The sequence below is a fragment of the Chinchilla lanigera genome, unplaced genomic scaffold (assembly GCF_000276665.1).
Source record: "Chinchilla lanigera isolate Chin_1 unplaced genomic scaffold, ChiLan1.0 scaffold00185, whole genome shotgun sequence".
Taxonomy (NCBI): Eukaryota; Metazoa; Chordata; class Mammalia; order Rodentia; family Chinchillidae; genus Chinchilla; species Chinchilla lanigera.
The window spans coordinates 432,936-452,964 of NW_004955586.1; the positions used below are offsets into that span (position 1 = coordinate 432,936).

The 20,029-nt window shown below is 40.1% G+C and overlaps 1 protein-coding gene across 8 annotated transcripts in view; it reads left to right on the top strand.

The window, feature by feature from the left end:
- Positions 1-20,029, top strand: part of Adgrg2 (adhesion G protein-coupled receptor G2) — a 117,705-nt gene that overhangs the window by 73,363 nt on the left and 24,313 nt on the right. For all 8 annotated transcript variants that reach the window (XM_005414435.2, XM_013509893.1, XM_013509890.1 and 5 more), the window contains 9 exons: positions 2,841-2,893; positions 3,808-3,863; positions 5,361-5,400; positions 5,862-5,899; positions 7,144-7,238; positions 8,364-8,430; positions 15,909-16,297; positions 19,131-19,296; positions 19,521-19,677. In XM_005414435.2, the coding sequence (XP_005414492.1) occupies positions 2,841-2,893; positions 3,808-3,863; positions 5,361-5,400; positions 5,862-5,899; positions 7,144-7,238; positions 8,364-8,430; positions 15,909-16,297; positions 19,131-19,296; positions 19,521-19,677 (1,061 nt within the window). The remainder of the gene's footprint in view (positions 1-2,840; positions 2,894-3,807; positions 3,864-5,360; positions 5,401-5,861; positions 5,900-7,143; positions 7,239-8,363; positions 8,431-15,908; positions 16,298-19,130; positions 19,297-19,520; positions 19,678-20,029) is intronic.

Genomic DNA, 20,029 nt, shown 5'->3' on the forward strand with positions numbered 1-20,029 from the left:
GGAAATTGTGAGAAGAGAGAAGAGGAAGCAGCAAAGTATTTCATGATATTAAAGTTCTGGTATAACTCTAGTAAAGGAATTTTTCCTGTAATTCTATTCCTTGAAATAGTTTTATAATTTGTTTGAAATGCATGGATAATGTCTTAGTCACTTTTTCATTGTTGGGACACAATACCCAGCACCCACAACGTAAGTGAGGAGAGGTTTATTTTGGCTCACTTTATAGTCCACAGTCAGCTGGTTCCATGGCAAGAGAGCATGGCAGAGGGGCCTGGCAGCAAAGGGGTGTGGTGGAGGTAAGCTGTTTACGGCATGGCGGACAGGAAGCAGAGAACAAAGGGAGGAGCCGAGAAGGGACAAAAAACTTTCCACACCATGCTCCACCACCACCCCGTATGACTGCCTCTTCTGACCAGAGGCGGATCTAATGCCAAGTCATTAGTCCAATCACCCATGGGACCCATAGTCCCATAGTCCAATCACCTTCCCAAAACCCCACCTATGAGCACATGATGCTCTCGAGGGACATCTAAGTATAAACCATAACAGGTAACATTCTCAAGTAAAATAAATTAAGGTTGGGTAGATAGAAAACAACGACATTTTCTACTAAAAGAATATTTCACAAAGTTTCTAATGTGTGGTGTAGGATTTGCTTCTTTGAACTTTCTGCTGACATGGTGCTCCCAGTAGAATATAGGAGAGGACTATTAGCTGGTTTTGATTAAGGAAAAAAGAAAACTTACTGGATACATTTTATTTTCCTATATTATATAACTTCATCTTCCCTCTTTCCTCTTACCCTGCTTTTTCCTGAATTCCCCATAATGCCGTTATTTTTTGCGCTTCATCTGTGTTTTGGGCTGGTGACTAATTCCATTATGTCTACATGATGTTTGATAACTGTTTGAAACATTTAGGGAGAGAAGTCTGATCATCTTGAATGACAGATGCCAGAAAACTGATTGGAGTAAGGTTTTCCTCAGTGAAATGACTGGACTGACCATTTGTTTTAGTTTCTGGTGCAAAGACTTTGATCAAGGAACCAGCTCTTTTGGCACCACAACTCCCATGATGTCCTGCCAGCAGCTAGACAACTTTGCCGCTTGCAGGTTTCCAATATTGGTGTATGGAAGGAAATAGAGGTTGATGAAGAAACTGGGATGTGGTCAAGAAGAGTTACACTGAGGGGCAAAAGACAGTGGCCTCTTAGTTGCCTTGTGCAACCGGAATGACTGCGCTCCCAGCACATTTGCGAAACTCCCCGTGCCCTCAGCAAGGAGGAGTGGCAGGCAAGCTTTGGGTGTCGGTGCATGCAAACACACAGAACCTAAATAAGCTTTTTTAGCTAAGATTTTTTAAATGGTTTAATTCTATGAGGATATGACTATCTTTGCTTTTAGTAATTATATACTGTATTAATTGAGATTTCAGTATGAATATGTAAAAGTTGAAGTTCTCAATAGAAAAGTTGATGAAATAAATCATGGTAATCACTGATCCAGTGGCTTTGCCTGACATTATTAAGTAGGAGTAGAGCATAGGCTATACAGCTGTGAGAATCAGTTGTACTTTGGAGTACAGTAAATGAAGATGAACATTCCTATATCCTGGCACTCTGAGAAGCTGAGGAAGGAGGATCACAAGTTCAAGACCAGCCTAAGCAACTTAGCAACTTAGTGAGACCCTATCTCAAAATAAAAAATTAGAAAATAAGAAGACCAGTGACAGCTCAGTGTAGAGGCCCCGGGTTCAATGCCAAGTACCTAAGAAGAAAAAGAAGAGGGGGAGCAAGAGGAGGAGGTAGTGGCGGCAGAAGCACTTCCAACCTGTCTAGGGGTTGACAACCAGCTATGGCTGGCCACATGTTTTTGTAAAAGAAATTTTATTGGCACACAGCCTTGCCCGTTTAATTACACATTGTCTAGGGCTGCTTGCATGCAAAGTTGGGAAGCTCCCACAGAGATTATCTGGTCCATAAAACCTCAAGTATTTGCAAACGGACCTTATTCAGTAGCAAACCTAGTGAAAACTGAAATACAGAAACATTGCTTGGACCCTGCTCTGGTTTATACAACATCCTTGCTCAAGAGACCTATTTTTGGTCCCTGCGTGGAGTGCATACCACGTGCTTCTGTTACGGGTCTCTATTTCCAGTTACAGTCAAAGCCCGTAGGAGTGCCCTACAGGGCATAAGTTGACTGAAATTGAGATTAATATTTCCCAAAGTGAGCATTTTAAGAACAAGGTATTTTTGATGTTTCTAGAGCAAAAGGAGCATTGACTTGCTCAGCTGAAGAGAGGGTTTGCCCTGCACACTATTCACATGCCAAAGCAAAATCGCAGCCATGTTCTAGGAATGACACCACCTTAGTAGCTGTATTGTAATAAAAAAACCTGAAAAACTGGCAAAGTATAAATAGGTTTCCATAATGCTGTCTAACTGCTGAGAAACCCTGTTTCCCTCCTTCCCCTATCCATGTAACTGCCACTGAAACTCGAAAAGATTTTTTTTTTTAAGTTAAAAGTAGAGCCACCAGTTATCTTTAAGGGAAATAAAGTTCCAAAAAGAGGCACATATGGATAAAAAATTTATGGATAAGGACAAATTTCTCTCTTTGTGAATTCCCTATATAAAATTATAGTTCATATTTTTTTGAAAATTGTGTTAATAATCATTGGGTAATTTATTGATTGGAATGAGAATAAATGGGAGTAAAAACAAAGAACTTGAGGAAACCCTGTTTATAAAGCAGTTTGGTAATATTTTTAAGTGTTGTATTAATCCTCAAACTGTAAAGATGCAAGTCTCAAATTTCTTTTTGAAAATTTATTTTTAGTGTTTTTTAGAGGTGAGATTACGTTTCAAGACAAAGAACCCAACATTACCCAGGTAGGTTTTAATTTTTCTTACTGAAATCTTGAAACAGCAAATTTGCATGATTTTTGAAAGTTCAGATTATTTATGATAGCATTTTTAATTATATGATCAAGCATAAGTAAAATATGTATTATTGAATTGCCACCTTTGTAGTAAAGGCTTAAATTCATAATAATCATGGTGTTTTGTTAAGAATTATGTTTTAGTTTTCACTAAGTTTCCTACTGAATAAGTGTTATTATGATGCAATTCCACTAGCAGTTAAAATTTTAAATTACCTTAGAAATTCCTAGCAGTGAGATATATATATATATATATATATATATATATATATATAGTCGAAGAATAATCTTCCAAATTGGATTGTGTTCCCCCTGTGGGGGAACCCAGTGATATCAGTCTCCCATAACCTAGATTGGTTAAGAGTATCCCAGTCAAACGTGCTTGTTCATTCAGTGACTATTTCCTGAACACCTACTGTGTCAGGAAATGAACTGTGTGCAAGAAATGGCAGAGATGGCTACCATTAAGTTTCCCTTCTTATTACACTGGGGTCTATTAAATATAGGAGTTATCATGGAGAAAGCTTTGATAGTGTTCTTTTGCAAGAACCCATGAATGAAGAAAGACAGACATTAGCCCATCAGAGCTGCTGGCTTAGAAATTTAAAAAATAATAATAAATCAAAAACAGTCTTGGCCAGCATGGGTTAACTTTTGAGCAGCACTTTCCCCCTCCTCTCCCTCATCTATGGAACTGCAATGTAATTATCTAGCAGACAATATTCCATGGAGTTAGAATTCATTCCCTGAGATATAGTTCTTTAGGTGGCCAACCAAAGTGAAGAATAACTTCTTAGAGAATATATATTTAAAAACTAACCCTAAATAATGCTTGTGTTCTTAATGATTTTCTGCTTCCAACAGAGTCAAAATGTAACCAATACTACCTTCACTGAAGTCCTGTTGATAAGTGAATTGAAGTGAGTAACTGGCTGTTTGACTTAAAACTTCAGACATCAACTCTGGAAAGATACTTGTTGAGCCATCTTTGCTTTTGGAAACCAAGACTAAGAAAGACATAGACCCAAAGGATATAGTGCTAGTTGATTCTTGCCTACTTTGCAAACTAACCGTGGTTACGTGTCATTAATTGGCTCTCTAGTGCTTGAATTACACAACAGCTTCATTTGAAATGGTATTTGAGTCTTAATGTGATTTAGTATCCAGCATGATTGAAAGAATAGTTCGAGGCAGGATTCCATGTATACCATTAGCTCACATTTTCCTGAACCCTCAGTGATTCAAAAGTCAGAGAGAGATCTTTGGTAAGTAGGCTTCAGCTTACAAAGATAAGCACAAACAATGAGAAAACATTACAAATAGCTGCTCCCAGTTAGAACATAGGTGGAAGTGTCAGCCAGCGTGGTGGCCGAGGCTACAGGCAGTCTTACTCGGTCATGAGGAGGAAAAACTTCAGAAAAGTGACGTTTACAGGGTAACAAAGGACAGTCTAATGGATCTGAAAATAGAAGAGGAGCGGCTAGCCCTGACTAGAGGGGCCAAGGACTCCCCCACCAAAGAAAGTGTCCTCGAGGAGCTGAGGGACTATTGCCGTGGTCTTTCTCTTTGTCCTTCCAGACCCTGTCTGGAGCCACCTAGAACTATTGCCCATTTTTAGGGGCATGATTTTTCAGCCTCTACACTATTGACATTTGGGGCTTGATAATTCTTTGTTAGAGTGGCTGTTCTGTGCACTGCAGGCTATTCAACAGCATCCCTGGCCTCTACCCACTAGATGTCAGTAGCACCCTCCCTAGTGTAACAACCCAAATTGCCTCCAGATACTGCCAGATGTCTCCTGGGGGACAGAATCACCCCCTGTTTAGAACCATTGCCTTAGAGTGAATTCTTTAACTGGATTTATTGCATCCAAACGTCAGTGAATCTCTGCCATGTTGAAGAAATGAAAATATTGTTGAAATGGGGTTGGAGCAGAGGAATGAGAGAAATTCCTAGAGGGGCTTCCTGAGGTGTGGAAGGCAGGCCTGGAGAGTGCTAGAGAGGCTGCATGAACTGAAGAGGGAATGAAGAATCAATCAAAAGCGTGGGGTGGTGCATGGTGGCTGGCCCTTCGCAGAAATTCCTGCCTCAAGCCTGCTCTTCCTCTGGTCTCCTGCCGGAAGAAACTGCCTTGGGGGGTTGTAGTAGCCTAATGAATAACAAGATTGTTCAACCATAATTTATATCTTGCTCTTAGCTAGAACTGATCCAGCTCCCATCTGGTTAGTTTCCTTTGTAGTATAAATAATTTATTTTTCCTGCATAGCAATTTCTCATTATACCCTCTGTTTCTTCAAAGTGAACAGTGTAAGCAGGCAATACTATGTGCTTGATTTAATTGCTAAAAATCTAACTTGTTTTGAATTTCACATTACTAATGGTCTCATTAACGTCAGTTTCTTTCATTTAATTAACAGACGATCAGAGCTCAACAAAACCCTGCAAACTCTAAGTGAGGTAATCATACTATACCCTGTACATTGTTTACGAAATAATTGTTACTATCTGGCGAAAAGCTTGGAGTTCTGCATTCATAGGGAGATATACATTCAAATTTCCCTCAAATCTTTTTTGTTAAAGAATGGTTTAGTTCTGTTGTTCCAGAAAGCAGAACTAGGAGCAATCAGTGGACATTACAAGAGGTAGATTTTCTTTCATGTAAGACCAAAAGTTTATTAAAATGAAAACTCTAGGAGAGTGTGCTCCTTGTGTACTGCTGAGATCCCCAACCCTGGAGACATCCAACCAGAATTCATATGGCCTTAATAGTTTTTATGATGTATCAGGAATCCAGCAGGCGTGTGAAGCTAATATCTCTAATGATTCTTGTGGTTCTAAAATTTGTAATTAGCCCTGGGTCATCTTTTCTGACATTTCAAACTGTCAAAATAACATATATTTTTGTTTGCTTGTTTCAGGCTTATTTTATACTGTGTGCTACAGAAGAGGCCCAAAGGTCAGTCATTTTTAATTCTTTTACAAACACCTTTGTTTCTCCATCTGTGAAAAATAAAGTAGGAAGCTGTCTTAAATTGCAAATTCAAAAGCTTTCTTCTAACATAAATACATATTAGTGACATTTTGGATATGTACTTTTATTTTCCATATATTGATCACTCTGTCACATCTATCTTCTCATTTTCTCATGAAGCATCTTTGTGATATCAGGCCATCAATATCTGGTTCTATAAGGCTAAAGATTATCAGGGTCCTTGGCTCTGAAGCTTACCGGTCCTGCCAAGAAACAGCTCACAGGTGGTCCAGGTAGAGTGACGACCAAACAAAAATGAGAAACATAATATGGAACTTGGGGAAAGGAGAAAGGAGGAAGGAAAAGATTGGAAAGAAAAAAAAAGGAAATTAAAAATACCTGCAAGAGTGAGTCAGGAGATTGTCTGACAGTTATTTGGTGTTGCACAGATAACCATTTTAAATCCTATCCACTTAATGTCCTGGCTGCATAAGCTGACGGTTTATAGAAGAATAAGCACTCCTAAACTCGGAGCATTCTATGAGATTCAGTCCTAGAAAATGACAGTTTCCACTCAACAAACGATTCATTGGTACAAACTATGGCAAGTCCTCCATGAAATGGTACATTGAGTTCCTAGCCACTATGTGTGTTTGGTTCTTCCCCTTACCTTTTTTTAAAATTTGCAACTTTATTTTTTCACCTATGCCAATGCTCAAGTAGGAAGAAACAGAGAAAACGTCTTAAATTCTTACTTATCTGATAATTTAGATAATTGCCAACGGATTTGGGATTGAAGAGTCCTTGATGTTCATCTAGACTGCTTTATGAAAGGGCTGTCATGATAGAAACTCAAATGCCTGTGGATGCCGGGCAATTAGCCAGCTGGGGGTAAGACTAAGGATGACAAGGTGCTTGTCTTTGCAGCCAGCTTTCACCCCAGCGTGTTCATTGTGCAGGCAGGCAAAACAAACCAGCAGCTGTGTGTGCTCAGAAGGTCTCTGGTATACAGCATGTGTGCATGCGAAACTTTGTAAATGTCTCTTAGTAAAGATAAAGTCTTTGGGGTAAAGTTCAGACCATGGGTGTTTACAAGCTTATTTGGGGTGACACTACAAGTTACCATTCAGTGCCCCTTTCCCTTACACCGAGTTCTCAAAAGTAATTACAAATGTATATGTGTGTTTCCAATTTAATAACATTCTGGCTATGCATGTATCTCTTTACAGCACATTAAATTGTACATTCACAGTAAAACTGAATAAGACAGTGAATGTGTGTGCTATAATGGTTGCTTTCGGAAGAATATCGATTCGCCCAATGGGTAAGTTGTCACTGTCTCTATTTCTGTGTTAGTTTTCACATGACTTTTTATGTGTTTTAATTGGAAATGTAATTATTAAGCTTACCTGTGTTTCAGCTTTCTGTTTAGTCCTTTGTCTTTGGCCAGTTTTCAGAACATCCATTATTTTTTCTGCTTTCTTATGAAGATTCAATGTATCATCTGAAAACATGATAAAAACATCCTCATGAGAGGAAGAATTCTGTTTGGAATGTTCAGTGGGTTGCCACAGGGATATGCTTGCCTCCTTTTTTAATTGACAGATAAACGTATATATTTATGGTGTACAACGTGATGTTTTGATATACATTGTGGAATGGCTAATTCAAGCTATTTAACATGTGCATTGCTTCACATACTTATGTTTTGTGGCGGAACATTTAAAATCTACTCTAAGCAATTTTCCAAGTGTACAATATATTGTTTAGCCGGGCGTAGTGGCACACACCTGTAATCCCGGCACTCGGGAGGCTGAGGCAGGAGGATCATTGAGAGTTCGAGGCCAGCCTGGGCTACAAAGCGAGCTCAAGGCCAGCCTGAACTGCATAGCAAGACCCTGTCTCAAAAAGACAAAAAATAAAATATTGTTTTTAACTGTAGTCACCACGTTGTAAATCGGATCTCTTGAACTTATTCCTTTAACAATATTTTGTGTGTTTAAACCAACATTTCCTCAGTCTTCTCACCCTAATCTTCTGGGAACCACCATTGCATTCTCTGTTTCTATGCATTAGACTTTTGTAGATTGCCAAAAGTGAGATCAGGCCTTATCTCTCTTTCTGTACCTGACTTATTTCACTTAACATAATGTTCTCTGGGTTAAGGTTTACTTCAGAATTCCTCTTAGGAGTTGCTGAAGAGTGACCACTACTGCATGCATATAACCAAAAAAGAAAAATTATTCACTCAAATATTTTAAGCCCCTACTATGTACATGTGACTGTCACTATAAAAGGCATCCAGATATTTTTTTTACCAGTTATAGACAATCACCCTTTAAAACACGGTGAGTATAAGAACCATGTACTTGATGGTATGAGCTTGCACCTTGTTTTTTTATTCTTGACCATGAATTTTCTCTTTCCTTTTCCTTTATGTCTGCTTCAGAACAATGTTGCTGTTCTGTCAGGACACCCTGCCCTTCCTCACCAGAAGAGTTAGAAAAGCTGCAGTGGTATGTAGCAGACTTGCTGATGCTTGTCCAAAAGCAAAGCAAAGCATTGCATGTGTGTGTGTGTGTGTGTGTGTGTGTGTGTGTGTGTGTGTGTGTGTAGATATTTATTCATCATGCTGGTCAAGGATTGTTGGAATTTCGTGGGTGAAGAAGCAGTTTCAGTTTTAGGGAGAATGTAGTTTTCTGTTCTATGAAGTTTTCATTTGGACTTATTGCCCCTTAAATCAGTGCTTTGCAATTTTAGCTACACATTAGAGCTACGTGGGGGAGCCTTACAAATATTCTGACTTGCCAAAGACTCACCAACTAGTTTGGCCATTTAGTATTTTTTTGCTATGCTGATAGATTAGAAATATCTTTTCACTGTTACTTAACATTTCTCTGAGATTAAGTTTGAGCATTTTTTCATTTATTGGGGGCCATTTTATATCTGTTTATTATATTTTATGTCTTTACTTTTTCTAATGGTATTTGATCATTCTTTAAGAATGTTATGTATTGTGGATGTTAACTTTTTATCTGTGGCATATATTGCAAATATTTTTGCTGTTTTTTAGTTGTCTTTAGACTTTATTTGTCATGGACTTTTGTCTTGGAAATCTAAAAAAAGCCATAAACAGTTATTGCCTTGATACATCCTGGCCATCCTTGGCTACTGTGTTTGGCTACTTTGATAAGTATCCTGAAGGAATTTGAATAGCCTCTAAGGCCTGGGTAAGAACCCCTAAAGCCACAGCTTGATGTTTAGTTACTGATTTGTGTGGTTGTGGCAGCCCTAAAGCAGGGGCTTTGAGGAGAGAGGATTTTAGTCTATATAAGCCTGTTGTTATTTTCTTTTAGGGTCTCATATAGAGGCTTAGCCATTAGGCTATACCCAGGGATCTACAGCCGACAGTAACCTGTGAAACTTAGGAAAGCACAAAGTTGTTGTCTGGTGGTAGAGGCTAGAAGGTCTTAAATGGCCTGTGTATGCTTTGCTAAGAAAGCTCAAAGCCCTAAAACAAACTCTGAGTAGTGGAAAATTTGGGGCAGTAATTGGGCCTTCAGCTTGGCAACTTGGTAGTCTATCATCCAGGAAATTTAAAGTCTGAACCAAATGATCTCGTGCCACTGTTAGAGATGACAAACAGATAAATAGATTATCCACATATTGTATGATAGCCCCACTCATTAGGGTTAGGTCACTTAAGTCCCTGGCTAAAGCCTGTCCAAAAATATGGGGACTAGTCCAAAACCCTTGGAGAAGGACAGTCCAGGTAAGATGTTTGCTCCAACCTAACTTGTCAGCCCACTCAAAGACAAAATGGAATTAAGACTCAGGTGCTACTGGAATGCAAAAGAAGCTATCTTTAAGGTCTAGGACTATCAAGCATTGGGTATTTGAAGGAATTTGGCCCAAAGAGTATAGGGGTTAGGGACAACTGGATATATAGGAATAACCACCTCATTTTTAGCTTGGAGATCTTGCACTAAACAGTAATCACTTTTGGTCTTATTGGTAGCTAAAACTGGGGTATTATAAAATGACTGACAAGGCACTAACAGCCCATAGTGAAAGAACTTATAGTTAGGTGGTAGCCCAAGGCTTCAGGCCAAAGAAAATACTGTTTAACTTGTGGGAAAGTATGAGAATATTTTAGCTTAATCACTACTGGAGTGAAGGTAATAACCCTCCCAGGCATCTTAGTGGCCCATACCTGAGATTTAATAGGAAGGTCAGTAAAGATAGCCATTGGCAGTGTTGCAGAAAGAGAGAGACAACAACCCACTCAAATAAGGAGGTTCTATTTTATTTAGGAGTACCATCACACCTGGTTCTAATTTACATTGGTTACATAAGTCAGGATTATCTGGTAAATGTCTTAGTTACTTCCCTTGTTGTTGGGACAAAATACCCAACACCCACAACTTCAGGAAGGAAAGGTTTGTTTTTGCTAGCTCCAAGGCAGGACAGGATGGCAGAGGAACACACCAGAGGAGAAGTTGCTCATGTCATCCTGGAGGAGAAGTGGAACAAGGGAGGAGCAGGAAGGGAGATATACCCTTCTAGGCCATGCCGCCAGTGACCTCCCTCCGTGGACAAGGCCCCACTTCCCCACATCACATTTAGCTATGAACTCATCAGTGGACTAATCTACTGATGATTATCATGGCCCCATGGTCCAATCACCTCCTAAATGCCCCCGTATAAATACATGAGTCTTTGAAGGGACATCTAGATATAAACCATAGGAGTAAAGAAAGGTTGTATATAAGATGCCTCCGACCATTTTCCTGCCTTTTGCAAAAGAGATTTAACTGGATATAGTATTATAATTAATGCTTTCATTCACTGGCCAGTTCTCTTGATCTCCCAGCTTATACTGAAACCATTCAGTATTGCAAAAGAAAAGAAATCTGTTTTGCTTAAGTGTCCAGGAATCAAATCTATCCCAGATGCATAACATGCATCCCTGAGGTAAATTGAAGGGAACCAAATAGGAATTACCATCTGCAAGGTACCCATCTTGCACATAAGCTCAGGAAAGTCATCCCCATTCTAAGGAAAAGGAAATAAACTTTTTTCTCCATTTTTCTCCACCTATGGCCTGGGGATAGATCGGTCATAAGGTATCTTGCCCAAATCCCAGATCTGGGTGGTTAGTCAGTCTGTGCTTCTGATTGCTGTTTTTATAACTAACGGACAACTCAGAATGTTTCTCAAGAAATGATGCACTAGTTCATATCCTGTCAAATGTCTGTATGGGTGGGGGCTTGACACTCATTTTCCAATGCATAAACTGATGTAAACCATCTAATATATACCAAGAAACTATAGCAGTCTTTGAATCTATTGGTATGTAAACCTAGATTTAATCAATACTCTATACAGAAGCAAAAGCACTCAAAGCAAGGTGATTGTAGTAAAGTTAGCAAAGCTATTAACAATATGCCATTTTCCGACAAAAAACAGTATTAACTCCTGAAAGCGGCAGAAAAGAGAACAAAAATGCAAAAGCCTAGTAATAAATGCTGGTGCATAATACAAATAAGCCTAGTGGACAGAAAACAGGAAACAAGTTTCACAAACACAACAGCGTGAAATGCCGTACTGACTATACAAATACCTTACCAAGGCATAAAGTCTCAAATACATTGAAACAATTGCAAGCCCATGGACTGTTGGACTGTTGTAACATATCATAAATACAAAGAAATGAAGGCTCATAGTCTTAACTTCAGACAGAGAGTGGGAGTGTGAGAGATCTAATCTACCACTCCAGAAATCAATGAACCAAGTCATGGCACCAAAACGGTATCACTGGGAAGCTTCTGATGTCACTTCCTTGGTTCTCTGTTCTTTGTGCCCTCATTAAAAGAATTCAAAACACGTAGGTGGCCATGCAGAAGTCTAGGTAGAATTTACTATAAAGTAGATATGGAGAGAGTTATGCCTTCAAGCAAGAGGTCAGGCAGTGCCACGAAGGCATCTGCACCCAGTGTGTGTAAAAACAACTTTCTATGCACACAAGAGTTATTTTGGGGGTTCAGGGAACCAAGATAATTAGGCTTATCATCATTTCACTTAAAAGTTACTTTGAAATTGCAAAATGTCTTCCTGTCCTTTGTAGCTTGTCAGTGTTTCCTCAGGGGCTGTAGTCATTTAAGAAACTGACAAAAAGAATTTATGAAAGTTAAATTCTTAATTTAAAGCAGGTCCCAGTCCAAGGCAGGAGTGTCTTTAAAGAACATTTCCTTTCCTCTCCTGATATCATTTGGCTATGGCATCCAGGAATATTGTATGCCTTGTTCTAGAAATAGAGGGCCTGTGTCTTTGGGTCTGAGACCTAATACATGATTATAGATGTATTATACATTATACATTGAGGCCTTTGTTCCTTCCCTATAGCTGGCACAGCATGCTACTGTGGACTCTGCATTTGTCTCTCAGCTAATGTCTAACTGCTTGCCTAACACTTGGAGTTTATTCTTGTGCATGGTGTGAGGCGTAGATTTAATTTTATCTTTTGCAAATGTTTCCCCATGATCCCATCACTTACTAAAAATTCCATTTTACCCCCATGGTTTGAGATGCTACCTTTGTAGTATACAATATTATGACAGCTAATTTGTCCTAATTCTGGATTTTAGATGCTAACATTGAAAGAAGCTGGGTGAAGGAGTAATAGAGCTCTCTGCCTTGTTTTTGTAGTGTTTCTAAAATTAATTCAAATTAAAAAGTTAAATACTGATTACTACTTTGGATTTAATTGATCTGGGAGATAGCCCAGGTAGGGTTTTAAATCCCTTCTGATGATTGTAATGTGCGACCAAAATTGATACCCACTGCCTTAAACTCATTTCTTCAATGGAGGGAAACTGAGAGATAGATGCTCCAAAATTGCAGAAGATTCTGAAAGTCATGTATGATGTGCTCACAATGTATAAAAATATATAAAGGAAAAAATAGGAAAGAAATTAATGAAAATGTTCGCAGTGGTTGCCCATGATTGAACTGCCTGCTGGCATGATGAGTATTTTACTTTTTCCTTTTTCTCCTTTTTTGCTTTTACTTTGTAACATTTTCTATATTTTCTATGGTCAGATAAAAATTGTACTTGAAAAAAAGAGATTTTTTTAAATTTAAAGCTTCCCAAATGGGAACAGAAGGCTCAGTGTAGCCTGACTGCCCATATTTCTGGGATATATTAAAACACTGGCCTCACAGAACAGCTAAAAGTCTTCAGTTAAGAATTTGTAGCATTTTTGCAGTATGAATAGAGGAACATGCCCCATTAAGCTTAACATTCCCCAATAAGCTGGAGGACTGAGCCCTATTTGAGAAATAAATATTTTGGAAGCATCAGGATGGGAGCAGAAGACCACTGCTCTGGAGGAAGCCCCTCTCACCCCCAACACCTGCCCTTTTAGAAAGATGTTAGGAAGCAAAAGCAGGACAGAAAAGGCAGTAGGATGTGAATCCAGTGTGTGGCTAAAGGTTGTATCCTTAACTAGCTGTGTATCCATGTTGGAGAGCAGTTCATTTTTTTACCTTCAAACTCTCAGGTAAAATGAGGAAATAATGAAATCTCTGTAAAATTAGGAAGTGGATTAGATCAGCACATCTCAAACGCTCCTTATGCATATCACTCACTGAGCATCTGTTGAAATACAGATTGTCACATAGCACAGCTGGGTCATGGTCTGAAAGTCTGCATTTTTATCAAGCTCTTGGCTAAGACCAATGCCGCTGGCTCCTGGACTCCACTTGGAAGGTTGAGAATCTAGACTGTAGATGAATGCAGTGTTTCTCAACCCTGAGTGCATGTTTTAATTATTGAGGGAGTTTCAAAGAGACCATTTCCTGCCTGTCGCCCTCACAGATTGGTCAGGGATGCAGCCTGGGCTTTTGAGTTTTTACAAACTGCTGAGTAGGATAATTCTAATGTACAGCCAAGTTTGAGAACTGCTGGGCTAAAATTGGATGATAGCTCACGATCTGAAGAGTATTTAATTTACGCTTTGCAGAGAACCTTTGCCCTGACTTGGCCATAAGGGTCACTATGGTATATAGTTTAGAGAATGGAGGCCCAGATATGCAGGTGAATTGTCCAGAGCAGTCACAGAGCTTCTCAATGCATCGACTTTTGGATTGTATGACAGCCCTATATGTTGTTCTAGTGTGTTGCTTCTTAAGATTGGCTGTAGGTTAGAAACACCTGGAGTACTTTGAAAATGTACTGATATGTCAGAGTAGCCTTCTGGGGTGCTAAAAACACTGTTTTGATCCAGGTGGGGATTGCATAAGTCTATACTGGTACATATGTAAAAATTCATCAAGCTGTGAATATAAGTTCACCTTGCTATATGTAGGCCATACCTTTGGAAGGAAACACGAATGATGCTAATGTCTGTGTCCAGGGCTGAAGACTGCAGACCAGCTGGTTGGAAGGCAAGCCCAGGCATTAGCACTGGTGTACTAGGGGAAGAAGGGGGCACTTTTTGTGGTACACAAGATTGAACCCAGAGCCTTTGCAATGAGCTATATTCCCAGCTTTTTTTTTTTAATTTTTGAGACAGGGTCTCACTAAGTCACTAAGCTGTCTAGGAGACTCAAATTTGTGATACCCCTGCCTCAGGCTCCCAGAGTGCTAGGATTGCAGGTGTGCACCACCATGCCTGGCTGGACTGGGCACTTCTAAGGCTTCCACACAGCGGATGGTGCCCTCCAGTAGCATGACTGACAGGAGGAATACAAGACATCCTCTTCATGCCTGAGCCCAGTGGATGGAGATCTGTGTTGGGGGGCATCTAACTTCTTCCAGCTCCAGATAACCTGAAGAGTATTTAATTTATACTTTGCTAAGAACCTTTGCCCTAACTTGGCTAGATGGGTCACTATGGTATATAATTTAGAGAATGGAGGCTCCGAGATGCAGGTGAATTGTCCAGATGAGTAACAAAGCTTCTCCACGCATCTTCTTTTGGACTGTATGACACCCCTGAAACTCAGGGGCTATGGGGAGGCCTGTGGCTAAGTATGGACCAGACTAAACTAAGCCAGTGTTTTCCATTATGATTGTGACTTGCGTGAGGCCCCTCCACCTAATATTCCTCTTTCCTTTTCCCCAAGAGACACTCCAAGAACATATTGTCTTTGGGATTCTAAGTCTTCATCTACTACTGGATCTAATAGAGGCTTCTCTGGGTGATAATTTGTTGTCTCTTCTAGTTGCTTCTCCTCCTAACATGCCCCAAGACTGTTAGGTACATAAAAGATGAATGCTTCTCAACCTGATGCCCAGAAAAATCACCTGACAGTTTAGGTCATGTGCCTGGAAAAAAATACATGTGCCTGGAACTCCTATGCTCCATCCCAAGACCGATTGAATTAGATACTGAGGAGTGGACCACAAAAATATATTTGTCTGTCTGTCTATATTTTAAAAGTCCTCACACATAGCTAAGGTTGAGAATTACTAAGCTAAAGTAACATTGAGGCATAGCTGATTTACCACCCTTTGGCCCTAACTTGATTCATTTTTTCATTCAGCCAACATGTCTTGGTCACTTGCCATGTGCCAGTTACCACTATGTCAGGCTATAGTATATAAGGTTGGTTAAGACAGATTTCTAGTATATGGAAACCAATTGGGTCATGGGGCACTTAACAGCTTCCTCCCCCATGAATACATGAGAATGTAACAAGATTCCCTGCATTGAGTGATACATGATAAAACATAGAGCCGCAGAGCAGTAGTAAACTATTGAACCAGAACCAGAGACTCCAAAAGAATGTTAATTTGTCTCCCTGAAAGTAGATGGTAGAAGTTGGCAGGGCTAGTGCCAGGGGCACAGAGGGTGTGAAATGGCAGAGACCAAAAGTGGCCGGTCTCTGATGCAACCAAGTCGACTCAGTGGTGTTAGATGGTTGCCAGAGGGAGCCATCTTTGTAACTCCTGCGTGCCTTACGTGCATCTCTCTGATTTTTCCTTCAGTGATCTACAGGATTCCATTGACTGTCACACTGATCATCCACGTGGCCCACCATATTCTTCCAGCAAGGTCATCCCAGTTGCGCCTCAGGCCACCATCTTTTCCCAGATCTCCAGTGCCTTCTCTTTGGCTGAACCTCTCAATCAGACCTCTGTGAGCCAGGACACTCCCTCTCTGACACTGGAGGGTCACCTTCCTTCTCCCCAGCCTTCAACTCCCCTACTTTCCAGCCCTGCCATTGACGTGCCTGTTCAATCTAGAACTTTCTCTTCCCTGGTGCCCCAAACTGATCTTTCTCACACTCCAACACCTGTGAGGTCCTCGATTCCTTCTCTCACCACACCTGCCCCTATGAATGATGTCACCATCAGCACAACCTCTGGAAAGACAGGTAAATACAAAGAGCTGAGCTGCTCCTACAGTAGTTGGGGTTTTTAGCTACATCAAAAAACTGTAAAGATGTGCCATAAGACCATATTGAGCCTGCTTTTTCTGAAGGGGAAGAAACATTTGGGAAGCCTAAGCATAGGTTCTCACATGCAGAATGATCTGGAACAAGCAGTTTGGCTCCTCCTGACCTAGCCTGTTATATGTAAAGGTGGAAATAATCCCTATAACTTCCCTGGGTTAAAAAACGTTGCGTGTGAGAATACCATGGAAACTACCAAGGGCTGCCAGATGCAAAAAAGACTTAGTGGTACATAGATAAAAGAAAGAGGGAAGAAGAGAATTCTGGATACTCTCTGGAGTTTCAACTCATTGAACAAAAAGGAATTCTCCAGAATTTGCAGGTGGGTGAAAGGCAAAGCCAAGTTTGAGGTGACATCAAAGTGAAGGTGAGATTGTGGCTCCTACCTCTTCCAGCATGGTGCCAGCTTCCCCAGGGGACTTAGAGCTTCTACCAAATGCTTGTTATTTCTTCCAAATTGAATTGATCTCTTTTAAATAATTTTTAATAACTACAGCCTTTTTAAAGGCAAAATTATAGAACCATTAGGGCTTGAGTTGAAGGACGGTTCAGCGGTTGATGAGGAATACAGGAAAATTGAAATGCATTAGTTTAGGCCTACTACAATGCCCATCTTTCCAAAGCTCTTCCAGCTGACCCTTAGAATCAACATAATAGGTTTCACAAAGAAACATCAAGGGGGCCTTGTGCACGTGTGGTGCTACTCCTAGGACAACAGAAATGAAGCAAAAAATGTGTAAAAGATGTACATTGAAGCATTACCAGTATGCTACAGATTCCCTAGGAGAGGAATGGTTAGATAAAATATGCTCCCTCAACACAATGACTGTTATGCAGCCATGTAAGTCATTAGAACAGCTGTACAGATAATTAGAGGCATTTTTCAAGTGTTGATGGGAAGTGCAAACAAGCCAGCAACAGGTAGTTTGTAAGCAGTGTTTATAGCAGTGTAAAAACATATGATTCCCTTTTCAGTGGTAGTTTTATGCTAATAACCCCAGGCTATTAATAATTTTTAAAAATCAGGGGTAAATTAGAAAACAATTTCAAAGAAGAAAGAGTTTAAAAGCCTCTTATTGAAGGACTGTTTACACAGCACCCCATTCCAATGGCTGAAGGGGATGACTTGCTGGGCTCACTTCCTGAATGGGTCCCCACCTCTAATCTGGGCTTCGTGGACACCCCTGGTACTGTGACTTGGCCCTGTGATGGCTTCCACAGGTGATCAGGGTGTCTTTAGAGGAAGCATATCTCTGCTGGTCTGCAGCTAGGCCCCTTTCCACATGGTGGGCATAGAACTTCAAGTACTGGAACTTTAGGTACTGGTATGAAGTGAACTTTATTATATCACTGACCTGCTCTCATCACAACAGGTACAGGCTGGGATGTGGTACAGCATTTGTCTAGCATGTGCAAGGCCCAGCGTTCCACATCCAGCATAAAAAATGTCAGCAGTCTTTCTATGAATTTGGTAGCCTCTATTTAATTACACATTTTTTCTTGGTGGCAGGTGGGAGTAAGAGACCCACTGTTTAAACCAGGACCTACTAGAGTTGAAGGAAAGAGAAAATTTTTGGAGCCACTGTTTAAATAGCAGTACTACTTAGACTGCTTGTATGCAATAGGCAAATGATGGTTTGATTTCACCAGAAAGTCTGTGAGTCTAGTTATGGGTGTGAGGTGAGGCCATTTGATTCAGTATATATTTGACCACAGAAAATGATGTAGTGGCAAAGCTGATCCAAATTTATAAGCAGAGACCAAAGAAGTGGGTTTTTTTTTTCTTTCTTTTCTTTGCATTCCTAGCGTGAAACGACCAAAACCTGGACATTTGATAACACCCACAAAGGCAATGTGAAGTAATACATCAATGCGTAGGGTGTGGAGAACCCTGGTTTCATTTCATCTTTCCGTGCCTCTGTCCAAAGGGCTCGGTTTACCTCCTTAAGTTTAGTTTTCTCACCTGTAAAAGTGGTTGATTTCATTTCTTTTTCACAGAAGACCTTGTAGTGACCCACATAAAATCCTGTACACATGATACCAATGAAAGACAAGTATACTTGAGCTTATGTGGAGCTAGACTAAATACACTAATGTGCTTTTACTTTTTTAGTTAGCTTTGCTGAAGTATAATTTACATATAGTAAAATTTATCCAGTTCTATGGATAAATGAAATTTTTTACAGTACTGTGCAGTTGGATAAGCACTCACATCATGTAACCATCCTCACAGTCAAGAATATAACTTTCCACTATGCCCAAAGTCTCCTTGTGTCCCTCTGAAGTACATACGTACCCCCTGGGCCCTGGCCACCACTGATCAGTTCTATTTCCCTAGTTTTACCTTGTGTAGAATGTCATATGACTAGGATTATATAGCACTCATATGTAGACTTTTGAGTTTGGCTTCTTTCACTTAGCATGTGTTAGAAAATTGGAGATCCATCCATGCTGTTGATTATATTACAGTTAATTCTTTTGAATCACTAAATTATATTCCACGGTATGGATGTATCAAAGTCTGTCCATTCATTTTCCAGCTGATAGACATTTCAGTTCTTTCTAGTTTGGAACTAAGAGGAAAAAGGCCAACATAAATGTTCATGACCAAGTTTTCTTAAGATGTATGTTTTCTTTTCTCTGGGGTAAATACCTAGGAGTGTGTTAGTGAGATCATGGGGTCTGTGTTTGTTTATCTTTATTAATGATTTTTTTCCATCACGTGTTCATGAAATGATTTGGCTCTTTAATACAGAAATTGTCCACACCAGCTATGTTTCTGATCTTGAAAGCCAAGTGTCCCAGATGGAGCGGGCTCTGTCCTTAGGCAGCTTGGAGCCTAACCTTGCTGGTGAAATGATAAACCAAGTGAGCCGACTCCTTCATAACCCACCTGCCTTGCTGGCCCCTCTGGCTCAAAGGTATGACTTGGCAAACTGAAGAGGTGCTGAGAGGGGACCTTCTAATGCTAAAGATGCTGCTTATGTGACTAGTGATAGCCAAGCATTTTTCTCTCAAGGACTAATTTCCTAATGACTTCTCAAGTTGTTACCCTCTATTCTACTTGAATGGGAAAGAAAAAGTGAGAAAAAAAAGAAAGAAAAAAGTGAGAGTGCTGAAGTTAAACTGCCACTTATCTTTACAGATTGCTAAAAGTAGTCGATGACATCGGCTTACAGCTGAATCTTTCAAGAAAGACCATAAGTCTAACCTCTCCTTCTTTGGCTCTGGCTGTGATCAGAGTGAATGCCAGTGATTTCAATACAACTACTTTTGCGGCCCAAGACCCTGCAAATCTTAAGGTACAATCTAATTTCTTATAAGGAAAACAAAACCATTTTCTTTTGTATGATTATAGCCCCTGTTGTACTTCCAGATTGAGGTAATTACTGCTGATCACCAGGGTGATATTCAAAATATTTAACATCCACAGCAGTGGCTGAGGCACCAAAGAATCAATGGTAAAGCACTTGCCCAGCATTTTGGATGCCTGCATCCAGTCCTCAGCACCCAAAAGAAAAACAAAATGACATTGACCTAGGCTAGAGCGGGATGTCAGATATTCCCTCTGTGCCCTGTTAACCCTTTAGCAGCCAGATATTGGAAGCTTTGGGGCTCTTTGGAGGCACTGGGATGATCGTCAGGGAAGGATGC